Genomic DNA, 17,255 nt, shown 5'->3' with positions numbered 1-17,255 from the left:
GCCATTGAAGTATAATCCAATGGTGGCATTTTATAATTAAGGTGCTCAACTAAATTGAATAATCAGACTGTGTGTTTCATGTTCTACATGAGGCCATGTAACATTTGTTAAACTTGAGGCAATCATCCAGACATGTGGATCCTATTCTTCTATTTAAAATTCTGTTGACCATACAGTTATTAATGTGCATCATTATTGCTTAATAACATGTTAGCTATCTTAGAAGGTACAAATGTGGACTATATATCTTGTGAACCTTATTCAATCCTGTACAAAACCCCTCCAAAAACTGTGCTACACAGTACTATTGTACTTCTTTCAGAACAGCTGAGATTAATTTACAGTGTGAGCAAAGCACTTGATCTGAAAATGTGAAGAAAACATTTACATTTCAGAATGTTGTATATTTAATGCCCTGTTGCTCTGTGCTTTATGTATTGAACAAAAATGCCCCCAGAAAGCCTAAGATTCCTTTATATGATTTTAAGTTGATGCATTCCCCCTTCCCTATGTATGAATATCCAGATATGAACACACATTTTCACACAGTTGAGTTCTAAAATTTTGCTTAACACAATACACAGCATAGTTTCCAGAAAATAAAAAAGTCGTGAATTTCACAGAGCAGTTGAAATCATACAGTGGTATATTAATACTTGTTATCGTGATAGGCGTGATAACTGATACAGTTCTCTATCACGTTATTTGATTACCCAAATATTGACTTTGGACATACAATGCATCTAAATACTCTAAAATGTCCCAGAAGCTGATGGCTAGTTTTAAGGTAACAAAATCCAGATGCTGCCTGTCTGCACTACTCTAAACTCTTTAGAACTATAGTATAAAAATATATATGTGTGAGTTTATTTGTTATTTAGGTTTGAGAGAGAGAGAGAGAAATTAATGCCATATAAAATTTATTATAGATTTGGTATATTATCTACCCTTGCAAAAATAATATATTTACACTCGCAACTTTTCACAAAAGTAGATAATTTTATACTCTAGAACACAATAGATAATTATAGATAATACATAATTAAGTAATATTAATTTATTCTCCAAAAGCTTCAGGTTAAAAAGTCATTGTGTGGAAAGCAGTTGTCACTTTCAACTGGATCAGAAGGTTAATTTCCCCAAAAAGCATATTTTACAAAATAGAAAGGGAAGTTAAAAAAAAGAGGACTGGCAAAATTTAAGTGACATGAGTAAAAGAAATGGAATGTCCAGTATTTCTCATCCAGTACTTGAGGCTATTGTTCTTTCAAAAAATACCCATAAATTGTTTCATGTCTTTGCCTTGCCAGGTTTTGAGGAATGGCATCAGTCTGCATCCCCAATCCCCCAAACAGTTGCTAGCTTGATGGCAATACTGGCTTTAGCTTCAACAGGATCCTGCTGCTGCTGCACAATACAGACTAAATGGTCACAAAGGTAAAATGCTATTTGAATCGACCTTGAGCGGGGAAAATGGTGAAACAATTACTCCCTGCCCTCCCCTCAAAATGGGTTGATCTCACACAAAAATTCTGCACATTATAGGTAGAGAAAGCACACAGAAAACAAATGAGAGGTAACCATGTTATGAATTACAAGGTTATAATCACATTGAGTGGTTCTGGTGTCATCACAACTCACAATTAGTTAATTTATATAATGCAGGGGCCTGGCTATAATCGTTAACAGAAGAGTAATTTTATTGGCAAGGAAACATAACCTGGCCTTTCAATAATAACTACCTCAACGTGTTTGAGACCAAAAGTAACCCCCCTTTGTTCCCCCGGGAGGGGGTAGGTTATTGGGTTTTTTTGTTTGTTTTTAAAAAACAAGTATGTTAGTTCATTGACTCAAAGAGTTAATATATGGTCGTGAGGTTGCACTTCATAATAGTAATTTTCTTTACGATGCCCTAACTGGTTTGCAAAGTTGGTCTTGTTACTGTCCACTGGATGCAAAGAAGACTCTTTTGGGCAGCAGATTATGTTACAATGCCATTAGGGAAAAGCAAAGCACGATTTAACTAATTAAAATCCAGGTGTCATTGACTTCACTCAGTCTTGTTGGGAGATGCAGACCAGCCTTTCAGAGCCACTAACATTGAAAAAAATGAAACCATGTTTGGTGCTTTTTCTGAGAGAAGCTACTATCTATTTCTAGCCCTATCAAATGTAGCAGCACGCAGCCAGATCATCCTCAATATTTAACACAACATTAAAAGCAGTTCAATACATGAGAGCAAACTCCAAAAGATTTACAGTAGTTTAGCACCTTGTTCACCCCAGAACCCCACAGCATCTCAGACTTTACCGATGAAAAGTTTCAGTATCCACTGTCTCTTTGCTAATGGCACAATGCTTTTGAATGCCAAATAAATTGCATAGATGATTGAAACGGTATTCGCATGCCTGATGCTGTCCAGAACCATCTCCAGCCTATGCCATAATCATGTATACTTGCTTCAATAATAGTAACCACATTTCTTGTAGGGAGAGGGGAATTAGAGGGATTAACTAAAGATAGTAGTCAAAATAAAATTAATAAATAAATGCAAAAAGCCTAACCTTCCTGTTTCTGGCTATTCCCTCTGCCCAGCATGATACTGAATTCAAGGAGAAAAACAAAAACAAACAAAACAAAACCCTCTAATTTATGCAACTCCACCATCCATCCTTCACTAAGTGTATAATAATAGCATATTAACACTGCTGGACAGGCAGGGAACTGCTGTACCATACCTTGGTTTGGAGATAATGAGGGTAGTAGTAAGTGTACTGAGGGTACATTGGTTGCTGTTCCAAGCGTTTGCCCATGTAGCTGGAATCTTTATCTCCGATGCAGGGAACTCGTTGACAGGGTGTAGTGCCCCAGGCCTTTCTTCCTCTTAAACCACTATTCCTGACAGTACTGATGACTGAGGAGGCTTTCGAGACTTCCTTGCCTTCTACTGCTCACAAGGTCCAACACAACAAGAATAAAAAACAAAAACAAAATATAGATAGAGCTAAAAAAAAATTATCTTGTTTTGTCCCCCCCCACGCCCTCCTGCACTCAGGATACAGCGTTTTCTTTCCTAGCCAGCTTATCTGTAGTAATGTCAATTGCCAGTGTCTGTAGAAAAAAAGTCCTGTTAGAGAAATCAGCAAGACAGTGGAACTCCAAACCGCTGCAGACTAGCTTTTCCTCTCTTCTTCCTCACCCCAACCCCCCCTCCCCTTTATGATTTAAAAAAATAAAATAAAAAAGCAGCTTTCCACAGCCTACTTGCTGCTGCCCCTCTCACGGTGTGACATGGTGTTTAGGGCTTGTCTTGTCTTTCATTCAAACCCCCTCCTTCCAGCCGGTGTGGGTGGAACTACAGTGAGCCTCTCCCTCGAGAAGCAGACGCAGTCCAGAAGGCTGCAGTATTTCCTCCAAGAAGAAACAGCCTGCTTTTTTCAGCCCTGCTGCAAGCAAAGTCCCGATTCCCTCTGCTGGCTATCTCGGAAAGCAAAGCAATTTTACAGCAGCGCTTGCTGGTGTAACTGAACCCGAGGAACTTCAAATACCGGCAGAGGATTCTGCACTTCACAAAGCCACAGAACAAACCAGCCAAACGGTAAGCCAGGAGCACAGAATACCTGGGACTCAAAGGAATTACTGCAAAGAATGAGCCTTTAAAAAAAGAAAACTGTTGATACTTTGTGACGCTGTTAAAAGAAACAAACAACCCACAAGGTCACAGAGTCTATTAGTAGATCAGCAACAGATTCTCCAACATGGAATTGTTTTCAGCAGAAAACTAATTTGTATAATAATCTACCATTGCACAGAAACAAACGGGGTAAAAAGAGGCATGCATATTAAGTGTTCACTTTGATAGATCCAGTATGTTAAGGCTTGTTTCAGCCATTTCTCTATTTAGATTTATAAGAAAGTGGGGTAGGGGATCACCTCTCCTGAGCTTTCCATGACTTTAATATAATTTAAAAAATACTCTTCATAAACCTCAGATAATCCATTACACCATCCCCCAGCAACATCCCACAGCACCCAGAAGTACCAGTCTCACACATCTGCACCATAAACGTTACCACTGCTCCCTAAAAGCCTGAGTAAAGAGAGAAGGCTTGCAAGAGATTCAAGCTGATTCTGACCAACTTAAGCAAAAGTTTTGAATATTATTTATCTGAAGGGACCTACTTTATATATATATATAAATCACCTGTAACTTTCTGGGCACTGTACAAATAAATAAGTCAATATACTTTGTCTTATTGTGTGTACAAATCCCAGGGGGTTTAAATTTTAAAATCCTGTATTCCCTTGACACGTCATTTAATTTGTGGATCTTTGTTTAGTGGCCTATTTTCTTTTTTTTCTTTTTTCTTTTTTTTTTTAATTTACAATTACTGGGCAGTGGTTTCCTTTGTTTTTATTTAAATCATATGTACTATTTCAGCAGGATTGTCAGCAGCTGTATTGATCAACCAAATTGTTTTTAGAGGGAAAAGTATATCTTTAAAGGGATGCTTCTCAAGGCTGGTAAGCTCTAAAATTAGACCTGCTGGCTGTGTTTTGGTTTGTGGGCACACACTTGCACGTGACACAGGCACGCAAACATCACATTCTACTCTGCTTTGTCAGACTGCTGTTCTTGTAAGCAAGCATGGCATTAAGTTGAGCAAGGATTCATATACATCTCCACAGCCTGCCAGTTGCACCAGCAAAAAAGGTGCAACAAAACCGAGAGGCAGAGCAAAAGTGTGATGCACATGTATGAATCAGTGCAATCCCAGAACACATGGTTTCACTTCCTCAGTGGCTTTTTTTTCATTTTAGTACTAAAACAGCACTCTGTGTCATGCAATGGAAGCTACTAGGTTCTGAGTTCTTTCAAAAATCCGGCTCCAATTGTGGGAGCCAAGCACTTGAAAATCTGCCCCATATCTCCAAAGCACTGTACTGTACAAATGTTAACTGTTAATTCTCACAACATTCTTATGAGATGGGTAGGTGATTTTTATTATCTCCATTTTACAGATGTGTAAACAGACTCAGAGGGGCTGAGGGCTTGATCCTGTAACACAAAGTAGATCCAAAAAGATTTCTGAAACTGTGATAGCCATACATCTATAGGGAATCTGACTCTGGAAAGCCAGGTAAGGGGAAGAAAGCCCTGTGTATCTTGGAGTAATGGGATGAAATCATAAATATGAAAGATTAAGACTAAATATAAAAGAAAAAACTTCCTGACTGAGATGGGATCAATTTAAATGTATAATAGACTTTCCAACATTCACAGATTTTTTTTAAGGCCAGAAAGAACTATTTTGTTCATCTAGTCTGATTTCCTGCACACAGGCCACAACATTTCACCAAATGATTCCTCAAAAGGGAAGTACAGGAAGCCCTATCACAAACATTGAAGAGTAGATTGGACAAAGCACTCGAAAAATATACAATACTATAGTAAAGAAACGTGTAATGGCTCAGTGACGAAGTATACACGTAAACAGGTCTTTTCCATCTCTAATATCTGTAATGCTAAGTACAAAATCAAGTCATACTCCAATCTGTACAAACTAAGCAATTTCCTGTTTCTGCTAGATAGCAAGTATTTCCATCAACAAAATGCTCTAATGCCATTGGTATTTTCCGCACAAATTAATGTAGTCCAGACATATTTTGGATGAAGGCATAATTCTATTGAGTAATTACTGAGTTTTAGGTATATATTCTCTAATTTTCCACTGGTAAGAACTTTCAGTTGCAACTGCTAGGGCTCTGCTAAAGTAGCACAACGTAGGTTCAGAAAGGTTTTTGAAAGTGTGATAGCTATAAAGTTAGAGTGCAACAGCCTAATTTTTAAAATCTCAGCCACTCTTTCTGACATCTCTTCATGGAGTCTAGCTGTCAGCTCAAACTCAACATGGCTAGAACAGAGAGTGTCTACACTGCCATTAAACACTTGTGGCTGGCCTGTGCCAGCTGACTCAGGCTCATAGGGTTCAGGCTAAGGGGCTATTTAATTGCCATATAGATGCTTGGGCTCAGGCTGCAGCCCGAGCTTTGGGACCCTCCTACGTCGCAGGGTCCTAGAGCCCAAGCTTCAGCCCAAGCATCTATACTGCAACTAAACAACCCCTTAGCCCAAGCCAGCTGGCATACAGGTTTTTAATTGCAGTGTAAACATACCCATAGTCTTCCTCCCCAAGCACTCCCAGCTATCTCCTTTCTTGTCCCCCATGATCAACACTACCATTACCATGCCTGTCACTGAGGCCCATAACCTGAGCCTCATTTTTTACTTGGAGCAGACTTCTCTCGAGGTCCAGGCTACACCTAAATCTTGTAGATTCTTTCTGCATAAAATTTCTAAGGGCACATCTACACAAGAACTTACGGCCTGGAAAGCTGGGGTGTAAATCTACAGCACTCCAGAGGGCCATGCACTCTCTGTGTGGCCCCTGCTGATGCACACTACAAGTTCTCTGGTGATTTTTGACATTCTGCTGTTTCAAACCACGATACATCGATGAACACTAGGAAACTCATAGTCCACTACAGTAGGACAGTTAGCACATGGCACGCTGGAGCGCTGCAGATTTACACCCCAGCTTGCCATGATCAGTCAGTCCTGGTGTAGACATGCCCTAAGATACAGCATTTCCTCTCTACACAGCTAAAAATCTCATCATATCATGGCTGGGCAATTGCAACATCCTTGACAAATGCAGTCTTGCCCCTTCCTATCCATTCAGAGTGCTGCTGCAAAGAATTTTCCTAGCCTGTCACTTTGGCCATGTCGCCCTGCTTTTTTGAGTCCCTCCATGGACTCTCCCTACTCTGTCATATCAAACATAAGCTGCTTGTCTTCACCTTCAACACCCTTGACAACCTATCATCTCTCATTCACTATTGAAATATCGACTCCCACCTCTCATTGAGGAATGATGCCGGCCTCTTTCTCTCTCACTTCTTAAATGTTCAAGCAGGCACCTTTTTGCTTTCTCCCAGGCAGACCCTCGTGCTAAGGAGAAGCTCCCTGTAAACATACACAAAGCTAACTCATTATCCACCTTTCAGTCCCTCCTTGAAACTCTCCTTTGCTGTGCGATGCCTACAAAAAAGCATGCTGCTGTGGTGTGTTTAGATCGCTGCCGAGCATGCTGACCGGTATTGTCTCGCTGTTCCCTTGTACTCTCCAGTTGGTCTGTCTCTATCTCTCTCTTGTCTTTTGCCTAATACTTGGTTTGTAAATTCTTTGTTGTTTTGTTCTCTGTTTGTACAGCATCTGGAACAATGGGGCCCTGGCCCTTGACAAGGGATTCTAAGCTTTATGGTGATAAAAATAAATAAGCAGCAGCAGCAGCAACAGCCACCAAGAGGCATAATGTAGTGTCAGTCAAGACAGGGTTAGGTCTTGAATCTTTTCTGTTCTATTGATCAAACACTATTTTCTATGCACAGGGCCATAATAATGGAGCCGCTGACTAGTTTAAGGCCATGTCTATATGTGCAGAGCTGCAGCAGCAAAGCTCTCCTGCCGACATAGTTTCTGCCACTTGCAGACAGGGATTTTTTTTATTTTTTTTTTTGTCACCGGGAGAGCTCTCTCTCGTCAGCAGAACACGTCTTCACCACATGTGCTGCAGTCTGTGCCAGTATAGCTGTGCCAGTGCAGTGCTGTACGTATAGACCTGGCTTAAACCAGTTACCATCTACGTTACCGTGGTCACATGCATTGATCAGACACAGCGCTGTGCACACGAGCACTTATGTTGGTGTAACTTATGTCACTAGGGGAGGGGCAGTGGAATATTCATGCCCCTGAGCAACATAAGTTTTGCCAACATAGGCTGTGGTGAAGACATAACCTAAGACACTGTGCAATTGTGTTCTCTTTACAAGCTAACCTACCTACAGTAACTAAGGACAAAAGTCCTATTGCAAGATCCACCTAGACAGTGCTTGATTTAGAGGCCACGTATAAGATACAAAAGGTCATGAGTTCCCTGCTCTGCCACAGACTGCCTGTGTGACCATGGGCAAGTCACTTATCCTCTCTGTGCTTTAGTTCTCCCATTTGTAAAATGGGAATAATAGTACTTCCCTACCCCACAGGGGTGTTGTGAAGATAACTACATTGAAGACTCAGGCGCTCAGATACTGCAATAATAGGGCTCATAAAAGTACATTAGATTAACAGACTAATTCAGGACTCAACACATGGTTGAGGCCAAGTCGCAGGCCTATGAACCCTGTCCCAGTCTCAGAGGATCAGGTCCTGGAGACCTGAAGACAAAAGCAAGACTCCCATTGATGTCAAAAGGAGAAGAATCCAGGCCTCAATGTTTCAGTCCCTCTGCATTCTTTCTAAGCTCATTACATAACGGCTGCTTCCCCATTTCTTCTCTAGAGCAGAAGACCAGTGCAAGGTTCTCCATTTAAACTTTACAGGGGAACTGTGAGCAGGGCAGTTACAGAGGGGTGCCCACATCCCAGTTATATGCTGCAGAATGGGTTCCTACCACAGACCCACAATAAAGGATGAGAAGCAGGAAGGAGGTGGCACAGGCATTCACATTTACACAGATCCAGTGGCCTAAACAACCTGCTTAACCAGGGCAAGCTGGGTGTAGCTGCTATTCCAGAAGTTCTGTTAACTGGTCTGAAGAGGTGAATTTCAGCTACCTATCCTCTCCATATTCTCCATGTAGAGAGCTGAAACATTCAAGCTTTACACAGATGGAGTAGACCTCACTTAGTGCTGGATTCTACAAGGTACTGAGCACTTTTAACTCTCACTGAAGTCAGCTCATCGTTGGCACTCAGCAGGACTGGGCCCTTAATCATGAGACAGAGAAGTGAAGGGAATCAAAATGGGAATTTGATATGATAGTGGTGGGGCTAGGAGAGAAAGTAAGGAAATTCAGTATTGAAAGGAAAAATGCAAATAACCAGCCAAAAAGCAGCCTCGATAATGCTGCCTCTGAAATAATACCGGTGATGGAAAATGGAAAATTTCCATTTGCAAAATACAGACATCAAAAAGATCATCTATGACTTGGGAGTACACTGTTTAAATAGAATCCCCTTCATTTTCTGGCCAGCGCATTTGAATAACTGAATCTACTTGCAAGCTGGAATAGCAGTTTGCCTACTGAGTGTTAAGTATAAATGTTACACAGAAGAAAAAACAAGCAGTTCAGTCCCAATAAGCAACAGGCGACTAACTTCACAACTTTCTTGTTTCCTACTAGATGCTCATTATCAACTCAATAATGGAGCTAGTCATGGGAAGCTGGTAAGCAAGCCAAGTTCCAGTGCACCTGAAAAGGAATTACCATACACATCACCCAACATAGGGGGATTTCACAAGACATACAGAGGAACAAGAATATCTCCAAGAGAAAATTTAGAAATAAAATAAAATACATTGGAACAAACCAACTGTAAATCTGACAGCTACATAAATTCTGAGACAGATGTCAGAAGAGGCACCACCTTATTGATATTAACTCAACCAAAGACATGTCTGAAAAGCTCAAAGCAGGTAAAAGCTAACACACACACACACACACACACACACACACACACACACACACACACACACACACACACACACACACACACACACGAAAGAAAATGCTTCTCCTGGGAAGCAGAGATAGAGGAATTAATTTGGTTTTTCACTTTGTAAAATTTAAATTTTCCCGTTCCTAACCAGGTAGGTGAAGAGAAAAGAAAGGTGAAAAAGGATGCTCCCAGCAGGAGAAAATAATTCAATAGCTTTCTTATTTGCTAAGATGCAGTTCTACACACACACACACACACACTTTTTCAAAAAAAAAAATAAAGCCTTGTGTACAAGAAACTACAGTTTTTAGCTTTTAACACAGATGTCTTGTTGATTCCCACCTACCTGAATCAAGGAGGAATTCAAAGAAATTCTAACCCCATGCTCCTTAAAAGCAGAAATGTATATTCTGGGAGCATTAACTTGCATCAAAACAATGTCAAAACTGTCTAAGCAGGAACTAAAGAAAAATGTTCTTGTTTAGCAGCAGAAAGACAGCTGCCAACAACTAAAGAAATATAATAGGTAAAGAAAAAAAACCACAACAATTATCTTGGGCTTGGGTTTTTGACACTGTCTCTGCGTTTATTCTTCTCTATTTACTCATCAAAGCTATTTTCAAAGGAGACTGTAGTGATGCTTGACAACTTGTTTACAATGGGTTACAAGAAGAATACTGATTTTATTTCTAGATCTGTCAATTTATGCAGTCCAGAGACCTTAAAACTATGTCTATGAACGTAGAATCTTGCTATTTAATAGTTCATTTATCAAGCTAATTTGCTTTAACGTCGCTGACTGAAATTCTAACAGCAATACACACAGATGCTATCTATCACGTGATAGACAGAAGACTTATAAAATTTTAAAAAAGAAAAAAAAAAGCAGCAGCAGAAAAACGGTACTCAGACTCCTTGAGATCTACTCTTAGAGGTAGGTAACCCCTCCATTCACAGATCTTTCCCCTCAAGGCGGCACTATCTTGTCCCTGACGCACACACTTTCTTTGGGCAACTTGAAGGGTACCTCATGGGCCCAGGATCCACATATGCAGAGAAGGGGTAAACACATCCTCCTTAGCCTACATGATCTTTTCCATAAACTTCTGTTGCTGCGGGCTGCAGAAGGCAGGCTTGTCCCTTGCAGAACAGGTCCGACAGAGCTGTGCTGCCAGGGAAATGAGCAGAGAGGTTGGTTCTGGGGGCCAGTGCACCTGCAGAGGCACAGGGCCTTCATGATGCTCCCTGGGGATCAATCCAGGACGGGGATGGACCACACAATATTTTCAAGGAGAGGGAAAACTCCACCCCTCTCAAAAGGGTAACAGAACGTAGAGGTGGAAACATCTAGGATGAGATCCTTGTAGACATTTCCTTCCCTAAAGCACTCCTACTGGGAGTTTGGATCTGGCCCCAGAAATGGGATATAGAATAAAAATGGCTACGTGAGATGCTGGTGTTGCCAACCTTCACAAGTTTATCTTGAGTAATGGGATTTTAGCCCCTGCTTGGTGCCAGACTGGTACGAAGCTCCAGCATGCATGGAATGGGAAAACCCCTTCTGACTGGCTGCCTTCCCCACTTCCTGGGGAAGAAAAGACAATCAGAGCTTCTACAGGAGGCAAGCAGAGTTCTCCCTGCCTCACCCCTCAGAAACCCAGAGATGTTTCTAGGTGGGCGAGGGGGGGGAAGGAGCACCCAAACTTCATTTGCACAAGAAATGAGGGAGATTGAGGGAGTTTAGGGTGGCTTTTGTCCTCCCCTCCTTCTGTCTCACCTCCTGCTCCCCCCCACCCTGTCCTTTCTCATCCTTTCCAATGCAGCAACAGCAGGCCTGGGAAAGAGAGAGGAGAACCCCACTTGGAGGTATGCTCCCTCTTCCCAGGTCTGGGAGGGTGTGTGAGAGAACAACTTCTAAAGTTGTTACCCCTTCCCACTCTGGGATTAGGAGAGGGCTGTGAAGATGCCCTGGAATTGCAGAAAGAGCAAAGATATGCTGGGGGCAGCGGCATATTATCGCCTAGGTCAACAAGGCCTAGGCCTAGGGCGGCAAATTTGCAAGGGTGGCAAATTTGCTCGTGACCCCTCCCCAACTCCACCCCTTCCCCAAATCCCCAGCCCGCCTCCTCCCCCAGGCGCGTCGCGCTTCCCTCCTTCCACATCCCTGCCAGGCTTGCCGCACGAAAGCGCTGGGAGGGAGAGAGAAGCGAGTAGCGATGCACTTGGAGGAGGCAGAGCAGAGGTGAGCTAGGGCCCGCGGGCACGGGGAGTAACCCGGGGAGGTCGAGAACTGCTCCTCGCCCCAGCTCACCTCCGCTCCACTGCTGCCATCCCCCAAGCGTGCCACAACTCCCCTTCTCCCTCCTCCCTCCCAGGCTTACCGCGAGGGAGCAGAGGTGAGCTGGCAGGGGGGGGGGCAATTTTCTGAGGGCCTAGGGGCGCCAAATTTGTTAATCCACCACTGGCTGGGGAGCAAGGGACAAATGTGAGGCTGAGGAGAGGAAATAGGGGTGCAGGATTTTTGTGGGGCTGTGTGGACAGAGTTGCTGTGAGGGGTTTCAAAAACTTATCTGTGGCTGGGGGTTCAGAGTTGACTGATGTAGGGATGTGCTGGCCAAAATGGTATTTCTCACTGCCAGCACTAATTGGTATAAACTGGCCATACTAATTGTCATACACACATTGGGGGTGGGGGCAAGAAGAGTTCAAAAATATCAGAAGACAGCTCAAAAACATTTTTAACTTATTCAAAGTAAAGTGGCCCATTAACACCTCTGCCACTCTACCTTGAAGGGTCCCTTAGAATATGGGCTAACTACTTATGCTAAACAATCTATTCAACCTTGCATTTAGCTCTGACACTCTGAGTACCTTTCCCAGACCTGAAGAAGAGTTCTGTGTGGCTGGAAAGTGTGTCTCTCTCACCAACAGAAGTTGGGCCAATAAAAGATATTACCTCACCCATCTTGTCTCTCTAATATCCTGGGACCAAGATGGCTACAACTACACCGCATACAACACTGGATCTATCTTGTGACTTTGGAGCTTCAGGTTTAGCAGTACTGGAATACTGTCCTATTTAATTGGCCTTTAAGTCTCTCTTCTAATACTTTAGTAATTAAAATCAACAAAGCTCAAAGATTTCCATTGACATCGAAGAACAGCAGAGAATGGCAGGAGGACAGGCAGGGCATCTTCTGACTGATTCACATAACACATTGATTTCAAATTACACAGTGAATTCACTCGAGAACCTGGCTTCATTGATACTACTTTTTGCTAATATTTTTTAACAGATTCACTCTCTAGTCTGAAAAACAAAACTATATAATCAACAAATTGTAGTCAGCCCCAAAAGCTCCTTATATTGAAGGAACACCGTTATAGGCAAACAACCTTTTCCCCTAGGATCTAACAAACACAATAAGAAACTAATAAATAACAATACTGCCTTTATCTTCTATCTATAACTCTTCATTTTAAGGATCTCAAAATGCTTTACAACCATTATATCATTCGTAAGGCATGAGGGAATGATGACAGTAACAACCTGTGAGACAGGTGGTATTACGATGTGAGAGTTTCCAGTCTGCAAGGGTGGTGGACTGGATAGTGTATCCCTTAGGAAACAGTCAATGTTTCTCAAAGGCCGATACATGGTGGACTAAATTGTAGATGAACGGATCGCAAGCTCTTTGAGCCTAGAAGACGACTCATGAGTACGTGGCCTGATGGCAGAGAAACACAATGTGAGGAACCCTGAGATCCAAGGATGGGCCATACCGGTCAAGTGACACTGTACTACTCTTAATTATGTTACTCATTGCTATTCCAAAACTTTGAGAAAACATTACAATTTCAAAGTGATTAGAATATTTGCATTTCCAAGGTCCTATTTCTTGTAGCAGCACCAAATCATCCCAGATTAGCAAATATTGTGTCTGTTCCAGTGGCTAAACCATTTTTCTACAGTCTGAACAATGCAGTGTCACTGCTGTAAGCTGTAGTGTGTTTGACTAATACTGTACAATACTACAGCACTATTTTATTAGGAGAGAATTCTCCAAATCCCACCTCTCTCATTCAAAGTCCTGCTTTCCAGTGTCTTTTCTTCATTCTCCATGTTTACTTAAAATAATTTTGTAATCAGGAAACATGAGATTTTTTTTTCTTAAGGAAGTTTATTGCTGAAGGTAATGGGGGACATAAATATGCTGCCTGTTTACTGGGACCTATAAACACTTAAGAACACAGGCAATTAATTGTCATTGAGAAAGTAGAAGTGAACTTGGAGGCTTTCTAGAGTATAACTGCAAGTTTACCCATCACTAGAGACATAGCCTAAGGGTAGTCAGGAACACTAGGCCTTAAAACAGGGAACTCAGTGACAATGGCTCACTAGTGGGCAGGGTAGGGTTATGAATAGAGGTGACCAGGAATAGATAGAGCTCCAGACTAAGTTAAAAGGAGTCATCTTTTCTCCTAGACTAAGCAAGATTTTCTTTGTTTTTCCTTTACTAAACCTGGTTTTGTTTAATTGCTAGCAATAATACTTCGGAGATCAGCTTTTCCATGCAGTATGGTTTAGTGGTTAAGATCCAGAACTGGAGGCTTGTCTACACAGGGAAATTTACCAGCGTAATTATATGATATCATTATACCTCTACAATTTTACCAGCATAACTCCTCATTGTGGACATTCTGCAATAATTATGCCAGTAAATTTCCTCACATGAACAAGCCCTAGGTATCAAGAAACCTGTGTTCTGTTGCCACCTCTACCTGCTGTATGACCTTGAAGAAGTCTTTTCCCCACTCTGTTTTCCTTTCCCACTTTTGTCTGTCTGGTCTATTTAGCACTGGCCTGCTAAACCCAGCGTTGTTAGTTCTATCCTTGAGAGGGTCATTTAGGGATCTGGGGCAAAAAAAAATAGTTGGGGACTGGTCCTGCTTTGAGCAGGGGTTGGACTAGATGACCTCCTGAGGTCCCTTCCAACCCTGATATTTTATGATTCTATTTAGACTGGAAGCTCTTCAGGGCAGGATCTTTTACTATATGTTTGTACGTTATCTGGCACATTGGAGCCTTCCTCAGTTTTGGTAGGGCACACAAGCACTACTAAAATACAAATTATTAATATTGGTCAGTCATGATTCTTGAAAAAAAATAATGATAGAGTTGTGCATAGTCAGTTCAGGGTAAGTTTCACTACCATTAAATATAACATTTTCAATTTTTTCCCCACTTCTTCATCTGCCACTAAGGGTACGTCTACACTATGGGATTATTCCAATTTTACATAATCTGGTTTTATAAAACAGATTGTATAAAGTCGAGTGCACGCGGCCACACTAAGCACATTAATTCGGTGGTGTGCATCCATGGTCCGAGGCTAGCATCGATTTCTGGAGCGTTGCACTGTGGGTAGCTATTCCGTGGCTATCCCATAGTTCCCGCAGTCTCCCCCGCCCCTTGGAATTCTGGGTTGAGATCCCAGTGCCTGATGGGGCAAAAATCATTTTCGTGGGTGGTTCTGGGTAAATGTCATCAGTCATTCCTTCCTCCAGGAAAGCAATGGCAGACAATCATTTCGCGCCCTTTTTCCCTGGATTGCCCTGGCAGATGCCATAGCACAGCAACCATGGAGCCCATTCAGCTTTTTTTTACTGTCACCGTATGTGTGCTGGGTGCCGCTGACAGAGGCGATACTGCTGCGCTACACAGCAGCGTTCATTTGCCTTTGCATGACAGCAGAGATGGTTATCAGTTGTTCTGTACCGTCTGCTGCTGTCATGGGTGCCCCTGGCTGAGGTCGGCAGGGGGTGCAAAGACAAAAATGGGAATGACTCCCCGAGTCAATCCCTCCTTTATGGTATCTGAAAATAGAGTCAGTCCTGCCTAGAATATGGGGCAAGTGTACTAGAGAACCAGTGTATCAGAGAGCACAGCCGCTCCGTGTCAGATCCTGCAGAAATGATGAGCTGCATGCCATTCTAGGGGGTGCCCCTGCCACAACCCCACCCGTTGCTTCCCTTCTCCCCAAACCTTCCTGGGCTACCATGGCAGTGTCCCCCGCATTTGTGTGATGAAGTAATAAAGAATGCAGGAATAAGGAACACTGACTTGTTACTGAGATAAAATGAGGGGGAGACAGCCTCCAGCTGCTATGATAGTCCAAGCAGGACATTAAGTGGTGTGGGGGAGAAGAGCCCGGCATCCCGCTGCTATGATAGTCCAGGAGGTACAGAATCTTTTCTTTACACATGAAAGGGAGGGGGCTGATGGAGCTCAGCCCCCAGTTGCTATGATGAGGATGTTTACCAGCCGTTCTGTACCATCTACTGGGAATGACCAGGAATCATTCCTATTTTTACCCAGGCGCCCCCGGCTAGACTCACCTGAGGCCAGCCAGGAGCACTCACGGGCTCATGACCAGGATGGCTATCAGTCCTACTGCACTGTACCGTCTGCCACCGGGGAGAGGAGGAGAGAGGATGCTACTGTTTACTGCTGCAGCACCGTATCTACCAGCAGCATGCAGTATACATAAGGTGACATATAAAAAAAGTCAAGAAAAGATTTTTCCCCCTTTTCTATCACGGAGGGGGAAGGGTGGTAGATTGATGAGATAGACCCTGAACCACCCCGGACAACGCGTTTGACCCTACAGGCATTGGGAGCTCAGCCAAGAATGCAAATAATTTTCAGAGACTGGAGGGACTGTGGGATAGCTGGAGTCCTCGGTACCCCCTCCCTCCCTCCATGAGCGTCCATTTGATTTTTTGGCTTTCCATTACGCATGTCATGCAGCACTCTGCTGTGGACTCTGTATCACAGCCTGGAAATTTTTTTCAAATGCTTTGACATTTCATCTTCTGTAATGGAGCTCTGATAGAACAGATTTGTCTCCTCATACAGCGATCAGATCCAGTATCTCCCGTACAGACCATGCTGGAGCTCTTTTTGGATTTGGGACTGCATCACCACCCGTGCTGATCAGAACTCCACACTGGACAAACAAGAAATGAAATTCAAAAGTTTGCAGGGCTTTTCCTGTCTACGTGGCCACTGCATCCAAGTTCAGATTGCTGTCCAGAGCGGTCACAGTGGAGCACTGTGGGATACCGCCCGGAGGCCAATACCATCGATTTGTAGCCACACTAACCCTAATCCAATATGGTAATACCGATTTTAGTGCTACTCCTCTTGTTCGGGAGGAGTACAGAAACTGATTTAAAGAGCCCTTTATATCGATATAAAGGGCCTCGTTGTGTGGACGGGTACAGCCTTAAATCGGTTTAACGCTGCTAAAATCAGTTTAAACGCGTAGTGTAGACCAGGCCTAATACTACTCATTGTGAGAGGCACCTCCCCACTCTCTCCGTCCCTCCACCAGCCGCTGTCCCTCCGAGATTAAGTTAGTCCACCAAATGATTTGTTCACAAAACTCTGGCTGGGAAAAAAGGCCAAAATAAGCCCTCCCAAGCAATTTCAATTCCTGAATCAGACTTTTTTTAAAACAGACAGTACTCTACATTAATATTCTATTTTGGCCCAGAGCTGGTTAAAAAAATGGCCTGTTTTGAAAATGAAAATTTATTTAAAATGTTTATGTTCTTTTTATTTTGCTTTTAAAAAAGAAAACCCTAAATAAAATTAAAACCAAAAAAAATGGTTTAATTTTTGGTTCCTC

At 42.6% G+C, this 17,255-nt stretch overlaps 1 protein-coding gene and 1 long non-coding RNA gene across 2 annotated transcripts in view; one reads left to right on the top strand and one right to left on the bottom strand.

Moving 5' to 3' along the window:
• Positions 1–3,178, bottom strand: part of RBMS3 (RNA binding motif single stranded interacting protein 3) — a 580,573-nt gene extending 577,395 nt beyond the window's left edge. The window contains exon 1 of the mRNA XM_030551002.1: positions 2,739–3,178. Within this exon, the coding sequence (XP_030406862.1) occupies positions 2,739–2,813 (75 nt within the window). The 5' untranslated portion in view covers positions 2,814–3,178. The remainder of the gene's footprint in view (positions 1–2,738) is intronic.
• A 77-nt stretch (positions 3,179–3,255) lies between these two features.
• On the top strand, positions 3,256–9,532 carry LOC115644884. The gene is made up of 3 exons (XR_003998617.1): positions 3,256–3,598; positions 5,023–5,141; positions 9,246–9,532. It is a non-coding gene; the product is annotated as an uncharacterized LOC115644884 (long non-coding RNA).
• Positions 9,533–17,255: the final 7,723 nt, after the last annotated feature.

The sequence above is a fragment of the Gopherus evgoodei genome, chromosome 2 (assembly GCF_007399415.2).
Source record: "Gopherus evgoodei ecotype Sinaloan lineage chromosome 2, rGopEvg1_v1.p, whole genome shotgun sequence".
Lineage (NCBI taxonomy): Eukaryota > Metazoa > Chordata > Testudines > Testudinidae > Gopherus > Gopherus evgoodei.
Note: the sequence above shows the minus strand (reverse complement) of the source record. Positions and strands in the feature narration are given on the sequence as shown.